Here is a 9,230-nt window from a genome sequence, read left to right as displayed (position 1 = left end):
TACACACACACACACACAACACCATATATAATATATAATAAATATATATATATATATATATATATATATAGATATATATATATATATATATATGTATGTATGTATGTATGTATGTATGTATGTATGTCTGTACGTATATATATAGATATATAGATATATATATATATATATATATATAGATATAGATATATATTCATTAATTTATACCATTTCAGCTGGTGTCTTACCTCGTTGCTGTGTCTTGTATCTTCAGAGCGACCTCGGACAGTTCGAGGGAAAAGTCAATGGTCGGTATCCATTCCCCTGAAGAACTGCTGATGCCGCTGGATGATATAGTCAACTCTGCCCGAGCACTTGGTATGGAGATATGCGATATCCCGCACGAGTTGGTTAACTATCGTTCCTAATTCTGATCATATTAATGCATGACTTGTGTTTGTAGCGTCGTTGTGTCTGATTTGATGAGTTCGGTCGTACATACCCGATTTTACGACATTGTTGATATATGTTCTTGGATACATAAGCAAATATCTGTTTGAGTGTCTCTGCTATCCAATCTTGAGGCTGCATGCCTAGCTATGAGTATGGGGTATTTTATGCTCGATAGAAGTTGCAACGCTCGAAATAGATATGAGAAGTTTCCGGCATCGATTTCGTATCCCTCAATAAATCCCTCGATCGTAGGTTTTGGGGCTGCGTTGCAAGAACCAAACAAACCCACACCAATGCCCATATGTACGGATCGCACAAATTGCTTATCAATTGGAGTTTTCACATTTATATATATACAGCACAAAGCCAGCGGAAAATTAATGATCCAGCCCAGGAGACCCAGTACATTCACATCGAGGGTACTAAGCATATGTTCTCCATCTTCCAGCTCAGCGACACTCCGTGCAGGGTATGGCCAAGAGTGCCGAGTAGTGTGGTGTACAATGCGACTTCGTGGACGTGACTTTATCTTATTGTGGACAGGGCGTGAAAATGATTCGCATATCTACATGTATCTAGTACCTAGTGCTGCAGTCGCACACTATGCGCCCCCACCACACTCATTCCAAATCTGGGGTTAACTGCAAGATAAGAGATATTCTAGCATATTTGAGTTTATTGTGCTATCGGTAGTAGTCTCATGAAAGCATGTCTGTTTTGATAGCTTCCTGTTGATGCTTGCACAGGTCCGAAATAGACTTCAAGTATAATGTATACTCAAAAGATGCTACAAATGTAAAAGCATCCATACCATTCCTCATCTTCCAGCGCGTGGTTGCCATGGCGGCTTGTGAGTGTGTTCGACCAGTCCTCGACATGAAGTTCATCTCTCCCGCGCTTTCCGAACACCTTGAGGAGGTACGGCAGGTAGTGGGCACCGCCTATCTCAGCACGGGCCCTCCCAGGTAACGTTGCAGTATTCCATACGTATCTTTGTTGGCATTAAGTAGGACTGCTCCGGTAGGATGCAACAGTGCCTCCGATCCAAAATGTTTTCTCAAAATGGGTCCATCACGGAACGCCATTCATCGTGGCACTTAGATCAGCTACTGCTATCGTAGTGTGGCACGGAAGCCTGGAAAGTCGAATATTGAGGCAGGCGTACTTTCCTAAACCGGGACATCCTCCGTGTATATATCGCCTTCTCGGGATGTGCACCCTAGCTGACTGTGATCCGAATAGTAAGACGGAAACAACAGGAGTACGCACGTGTGGCACCTTGGGGAGTACTCGAGTGATATCCTTTGTCAAATCACGTGTTGAGGTAAAGCACGATTGCTTCAGAGGCAGGTGAAATTCGGAACGTTGACAGCTGTGTCGTCTCGTCCAGTACCGCTATCCTATGTATACTGATAAAGAGGCGGGGTTAACAGTAGAATGCAGGCAGGATATACGGATCAAGCAACGTCTTATAGATATTTCGTCCCGTGCTGTGCCGAGTAGCTGCGTATGTGTAGATAATGCGAACTCTCCTCTGATTGAAGTACGTGATATATTGTCACGGGATGACGTCAAATTGGCGAATAGCATCCGCGAAGGTAACTCATAACTTGTAGTCACAGGCACAGACAGAATAACACAAGAATGTATTCAAGACCAGAAAAAAAAAGAGAGAGCTGTTCAGGGGCCCAGGCATATGTACATTACGACTACGACATAGATCACAACACATAGCAATGTGTGTTACTACAAGGGTCCGCTGCATATTGTGATGAGAGTAAGCATACACCACAGGCTTTCCAGCACATTGTGCACCAGCACCAGCCAAACGCGTCTGGCAACGAAGTCTTATCGATCGGCATGACATCCACATCGAGATGTAAGCTTATCGCAGATATGTGTACCTTGCTTTGTAGCGAAAATGTTCGCACAGGTTCCGAATGGGAGAGCGTGCATCTCATCCGAGACAAAATACCTTTATGGAAGTGCCCAACTAAACCCATGCAGGAGTGTCTGGGCGGAGTATACATTTTGCGCAATCTCAGTCAATGCAAACATGGATGAGTCGTCGGTTAAAACAACCTTACCCACCGCACACAGTATAATTTGACGTAGTCATATCCAACTCAAATGTTATCACAGGGTAATAGCGATAGGATTAGTTTGCATAAGGACTGATCCCTAAACGACTGTAGCCTCTCATCGTTGTCTCGTTCACGGTCTCGCGGATTTTGGACACCATAGGAAACCCTTTTGGTCATTCCGTGCTTGCCGTTGCGATGTTTGGTTAAGCTAGGTGCATCGATTGAAGATAACATCTTTCAGTGATACCAAGTGTTATAACAAAGGGGTACATGTGTGATTTAAAGGTCTGGATGTGATGAAGGGCATCTCTGGCTGGCTGCCATGTTGCCACGGTTACGGCACGTCACACCAACCGATAGGCAGTAGTGCCATGATACTGACTGAGCTCATGAACTACACAGATACGAACAAAGCGTAGTACGTGTCTGGACGCACACCACGTCCTGGGAAGCCCTGGTTGCTCGACGTACGTACTCTGGCTCTCACGTTAGCTGTTTGGTGTGCCACACTTTCGCCTGTATCCTCCAACACGATTGCTACGAACGGTAGTCGGACATCAATTTATTGCTGTGTCTTTCTTGGGAATGCCATGATGGCTGCACTATTCTTCAAGGGCAAAAGATAAAGGCAGGGTACACGGCTGGTATGCATGTTGGTTACTCGACATGTGAACCTAAATCGAGTATGCTACTCGATTTAAGGACTTGCCAGATGTTTGTTAAGAGTCAAAACACCCCAATTTCCAGCTAATTATCTATTCTGTCGAGGAGTAGGGTGATGAATGTGATGCAGAAGGCGAATGCTAGCCGCAAACGAACCTGTCGATTGCATATTCTCAAAGAAAACCTTTAATATCATGACAATATCACAATAACACTCAATCTACCATCAATAAACCGCGCCCGCTCAAACAAAACCTGCACCAATAAATTCCGATACTAGTCAGATCGGATTGGTTAAGGGTTTAATGTCTCTCACTTCTATTCTCAACTTCTAGATGCTATTTTATGAGTGCCATTATTAGTTAAATATTACTCCTATATATCAAGCTTTAAACCTATTTAATGAGCGACAGGAACTCCTCGCGCGTTTTACTGTCCTCCCGGAAGCAGCCCAGCATCACACTCGTAATGGTAGACGAGTGCGCCTTCTCCACGCCACGCATTACCATGCAAAGATGGCTGAAGTGGTACAAATAAGTACAGAAGATTAGAAGCTTGCGAACTGAATTATTAGAATAAATTGCAATTATATGCACACATAGCTAATCCCCGCCATACGGAGAACAAAGGTTTTTAATCGATCTGGGGTGGTGTAGAAAAATGCACAAACGGCGGAGATCGTAAAGTATAAGAGCGTGTTTAACACATACCTGGCTTCCATCACCACAGCCACGCCCCTTGGTTCGATCGTATCCATGATGGCACACGCAATTTCTTTTGTTAATCTTTCTTGAACCTACGTGTACAGGCAGTTACAGATGAAGGTAAAATAAATAAAAGCATAGATAAATAGACCACCCTAGAATGCTTGGCATTAGATGTGTGTACGGATTTCGCGAAAGCGTCCCTCAAATTTGACTGTGGTGCCACAATTGTCACATCGACTACAGCAGATATATCCAGAGCAATCTCGAGTCTACAGACTATCATTTGCAAACTAGTCATTTCAATACGCCTAGAACATAAGGTGCACGATAGTCAAGAACATATTTTGAATACATACACTCACAAGACAAAATATATTAAATACATACACTTACATGACAACATATAGAGAATACAGACACTCACAAGACACAACATATATTCAATAAATACACTCACAAGACAAACATATATTGAATACATGCACACGCAAGACAAACATGTATTTCTTGCCAGATACCAACACCCACTCGCTGGACACATAAAATTCCGTACCATTTGTTCATATCACATCGAAATATGAACACTTGGTGATAACGCAAATGTGCTCAATGCGCAGGTCCCATTGTAGCAATGTAGATGTGCTAATACATCACAAAAAACCTCTTCTTGCCCTCCCCTACACTTGCTTGTTATAATCTACGAACTAAAACAGCGAACATCTTGATTCGGTTATCTTACCTGCAATCGTCTGCTGAAGACCTCGGCAATGCGAGCCACCTTGCTCAGCCCAAGCACCTTCTTGTCCGGAATGTAACCTATGCTAACCTTACCAGTAAACGGTACCATGTGGTGCTCGCACATTGAGTATATCTCTATATTCTTGACAATGACCATATCCTCGTGGTCTTCTTCAAACACTGCGTTGTTGGCCACTTCGCGTGGGAATATTTGATAGCCTTTGGTGAAGAAGAGCATGGCTTTGGCCATACGTCCTGTGCGTATATGAGGAGAGCGTCAACGGTAAGCAGGATGCCATATTCAAGGGCGTCAATATATATATATATAAAAGTTTTGCTTGTACACAAACAAATCCACGAGCCTATCAGGAGACGTGACCTTCACGATTTCGAAATATGTGTGGTACTACGGAGCACTCTCCCACTTTAACCATGTTCGAATATATATCACTCCGAGACTTGTTGCCAATTGCACAAAAATCAGGAGTGTCGGATGCACAATCTGTATACAGATGTCCAAATGCCAATGCTCATTTGTATATAAATCACACACTCCACTAACTAAACGTACTTGATAGACACATTAATTATCACGCTGTACGATAACAACTGAAGGCGACAATCACACACAGCAGACTTGGGAGAGATTAATTTTTGTAGAAATCGACATATGGTACCAAAAGTTTTCAACAAGATGAAAAACAAATCCTGAATACTCTGATGTGCTTACTGAAGATACAAGAACGAATGCTACACACACACATATATATAGACAATACATAATAATGTATAGAGAGCTCATACCGGGAGTGTCTAATAAGCCTTCTCGTTCGGGGTCTTCGCCCACACACTCAAGGAGGGTTTTTACGGCATCTGTCATCTTTTGTAACCTGTAGCATAGCGGTGCAAGTGGTAATGCAGAGTAAGTCCATGTATTTACGTACGCATATTTAGTCGCGCATCTCCTAGTATCTACGACCAAAAAGGGTCGAATTCTTGGTTTGTAGTGTGAATACTTGTGCTGATAGGTAGCTCGGGCGACCGACTTTCCGCTTGCAGTTGATGTAGTGGTGGAGGGGTATCAACATTGAATCAAACGAGCGAGATTCGCACCAGACGCGTGTGCCTGGCTGAAGGATTTCTCGTCTGCGTGCTTCCAAGCGCTTAACATCTGATCGGCCTTGGTATGTGTGTTCATATGCACTGATAGTCCGACCGCATACTACAATCAAGTCACAGATTACATATACTATGTGCAATATAATACACTTACAAGTGAAACTATGAGCTATATATACTATATACTCTAGCCATTCGTAGAAAAGTACAATACATTTAGTACCAATCCTACGCACCTCTCTTCGCCGTCCTCGGCTGTGTCTTTCCTGCGCTTCTCAACCTGTTTAGTCATAGCTCGTGTGCGGATAACTGTGATGCTGAACTTGCGACCGTGGATGGACCTGAAGTTCTTTCGGCACAGTAGCGCCTCTGCATCTGTTGCGAAATCTACGAAGGCTGTGTGATGTGGTGACATTCCGTATGAGGTTGATTAACGTTAGCAACGACAGCAGATATAACGACTTACACAACTATACAAAGACGTACATTGCGTCTGGATGTTCGTTTTCTGAATAATCAGATGTGTACACATACTTCAGTTGTGGACCAACCGACTCGTGTATGAGGTCCTCTACTGAACGATATACGTATATTTAACAAAAAAACGCATGCATACTCCTACATATATATGCGTATATGTACATGCAAAAGGAAATACACATCGATACACTATATATATATATATATATATATGTGTGTGTGTTTATATGTGCGCATGCATATATATATATATATATGTGCGCATGCACATACATAAATATATTGGTAGGTGTACAGGTATATGTTGGCATATCTCTCCATATATGTTAACATACATATACATACACATACACATATAATATATATATATATATATATTTATATATATATGTATGTATAGAGACACAAAGACACACATATAGATATATATATATTATACAATACATGTATATATATACGTATATATATATATATAAATATATATTGTTCACACACGCACATGCATATATATATAAATATAAATATATATATATGTGTGTGTTTATATACATTAACATTCGCATATACTATAAATATATATATATATACTATATATATATATATATTATACATACTATTTCTAATTACATATATATATATGTATATATTTATATATACGTCGGTTATCAATTGTAATGTATACCGTGAATTTGAACAATTGGTGTGCATACGAAACTGGCAAGAGTTCAACACAACCTAAATTCTGAATTAGTCTAGATTGTGATGTAACCATAAAATCTATTCTAATGAACTGCGTGATACACGGACCAGTCCTTCTCGTGTAGTGTAGCTTAGATCACGATTTCCAATGGTTACGAGACGAAAGACAATTGTAGCACTTAATGTATCGAAAGCCAGTCACCCATTTGTAACTGTGAATCTAAGAGCCGTAGCTCACACATTTGTCAAGCAGCAACGTATGTATAAATAACATTATTTGTAAGGCAAGACGTACCATAGCCATCCTTCATCATAATATCCTCTGGATTGACGTCGTTCCCAGTCACTTCCTTGATCGCAGCTCCCAGGACTCCAGGGGTGGTGTCAAACTCCAGCGGACTGATGTGTACTCTTCCCATGATGATAGAATGTGCTCGGTTGTAGATATGTTTAAACTGATTCTTAACAGTGTTGTAGACACGCTTATTGTATCTATATAGGATGATGAATTCAGTTATCTAACTCTCCCTTATATTCGTATGTGTACTTCCTGTATCAGTATAGCCAATAGTCTCTCTCACTAAAGAGACGTGATTAAAGTCTCCCACAACGATAGCGAGAAAGAACCATCAGAAAAGTGTCCGAGACTGAACGTCAACCTTGATTCTGATTCGTTCGCGAGCGAGAGGTTGTACCCCCAATGCACTTTTCATGAGGTATGATGGTTGTCATCAGTTCCTCGCTCATCACCAACGCAAATATCTTTTGTCAGCCAATCCAACCATAGCCTGATAAGCTGTCCATGTGAATTAAAAAATATTAAAAATACATTTCGGTTTATTATACTTTTATGCGTAAACCTACAACTTGTGAACATATCCCCGCTTGGCGGAGAGAGCTGAGCTCGGTAGTAAATTAAGTTGTCGGTATTTAATTCTGTGTTTACATTGTTGTACCGAGCTACACATGAACGGCATACTAAAATATTTGCATAGTCATCAATTTTCCGACACACAAGAAACATAATCACAATAACAACTAAATCGCTACAAAAAAATCCCCAAGTTTTCAACTGACACAAATTTCATACATATAGATACAAAATTTCAAAAAGTGATGACACAAATCACAGCTAAACCAATCCAATCGACGTTCTTAAGCTTCATTCTTATTGAGCCATTGTGATTGGGGTGTCTCTCTACTACTACTCTCTCTAGAGAGCGAGAGTCTAGAGTCTCTCTAGAAACTAGTAGTAGAGTCAGACTAGAGAGAGTGTGTGTATGCCCTGCAGGTAAAACTCGGTTTATAGTATAAAAGAATACATATTTATATAGTTGGCTGTGTACACGAGATATAAACTTTTATTTAAAAACCCTGCCTTCATACAGCCTACAGGTCGCAGTAAAAACATCGTTGGAAGTATTCAGCCAATATGATTACGCCATGCACCAATATTTTGGCGGCAATCAAATGTAGAGGCATCATTATTTTTGTAAATAATACACACAACTTGACACTAAGAGCTGCCTATAATACAGACGGTTTATATAATATCAGTTACGTCTTACGTGTACACACTGAACAACGATAGCGTTTAGTGCATAGCCGAGAAAGTCTCTCTCACGACACAACTGTTATTTTGGATTGTAACTGCATTTACCAGTTGTACCAAAACCTGTGTCGAAGACGATCTAAATCCGAACAGAAAAAGATATTCATTTTTCCAATCCGCACATAGAATTTCGCTCAAAATGTCAGATATGAACGAACTTAGGAAGGTACTGAAGTACATGCACTTGTTTTGTCATCTGTGTATATACTACTAAAATTGTTGTTTCAAAAAGTGTGAGCAATTGTATCGATATATTTTGAGAATTGCAGACGACCATATGGACGTACGACATTTTTTGTATATGCTGAGGTAAGCAAATATTATTTTGATCAGGTGCTTCCTGGAGTGCATACTTGCTTCCTGGAGTGCATACATTCCTGGAGTGCATATAGGGTTTCTGGTATAGTAATGGTGCAATTGATATATAATAATATGATTGTTCAGCTTCATTAGATGAGGCAAGGTATAGTATGCAAACGTATATATGAATTCTCGTATCTTTACATACAAGGTAGTACTATGTATTTGATTCTATATGTGTGCTATTGCTTCGGTATATCGATATATATGCATAATACGATACGAAACACCTCATACGTGTAAAATAACAATACGCATATATATATATATATAGCACACTACTTACATATATATATATATATATATATATAGTAGGGTGGGTGGTTGTTTGTTTGT

The 9,230-nt window shown here is 40.3% G+C and overlaps 3 protein-coding genes across 3 annotated transcripts in view; 2 read left to right on the top strand and 1 right to left on the bottom strand.

Moving 5' to 3' along the window:
• Positions 1-215: 215 nt before the first annotated feature.
• Positions 216-1,401, top strand: SARC_07029 (hypothetical protein; the record flags this gene model as incomplete). The annotated part of the gene is made up of 3 exons (XM_014299047.1): positions 216-357; positions 792-901; positions 1,261-1,401. The coding sequence occupies 3 exons, from the start codon at positions 216-218 to the stop codon at positions 1,399-1,401; spliced, it is 393 nt and encodes a 130-aa protein (XP_014154522.1).
• A 1,736-nt stretch (positions 1,402-3,137) lies between these two features.
• On the bottom strand, positions 3,138-7,481 carry SARC_07028 (hypothetical protein). The gene is made up of 6 exons (XM_014299046.1): positions 7,218-7,481; positions 5,980-6,139; positions 5,429-5,514; positions 4,626-4,879; positions 3,890-3,975; positions 3,138-3,698 (listed from the first exon to the last, which is right to left on the bottom strand). The coding sequence occupies exons 1-6, from the start codon at positions 7,339-7,341 to the stop codon at positions 3,575-3,577; spliced, it is 834 nt and encodes a 277-aa protein (XP_014154521.1). The 5' UTR covers positions 7,342-7,481; the 3' UTR covers positions 3,138-3,574.
• Positions 7,482-8,469: 988 nt separating this feature from the next.
• SARC_07027 (hypothetical protein) overlaps positions 8,470-9,230 on the top strand; it is a 3,739-nt gene continuing 2,978 nt past the window's right edge. The window contains exon 1 of the mRNA XM_014299045.1: positions 8,470-8,700. Coding sequence (XP_014154520.1) covers positions 8,674-8,700 — 27 coding nt within the window. The 5' untranslated portion in view covers positions 8,470-8,673. The remainder of the gene's footprint in view (positions 8,701-9,230) is intronic.

This window comes from Sphaeroforma arctica, assembly GCF_001186125.1.
Source record: "Sphaeroforma arctica JP610 unplaced genomic scaffold supercont1.532, whole genome shotgun sequence".
Lineage (NCBI taxonomy): Eukaryota > Ichthyosporea > Ichthyophonida > Sphaeroforma > Sphaeroforma arctica.
The sequence above is the reverse complement of the archived record's forward strand: the minus strand, read 5'-3'. Positions and strand labels throughout refer to the sequence as shown.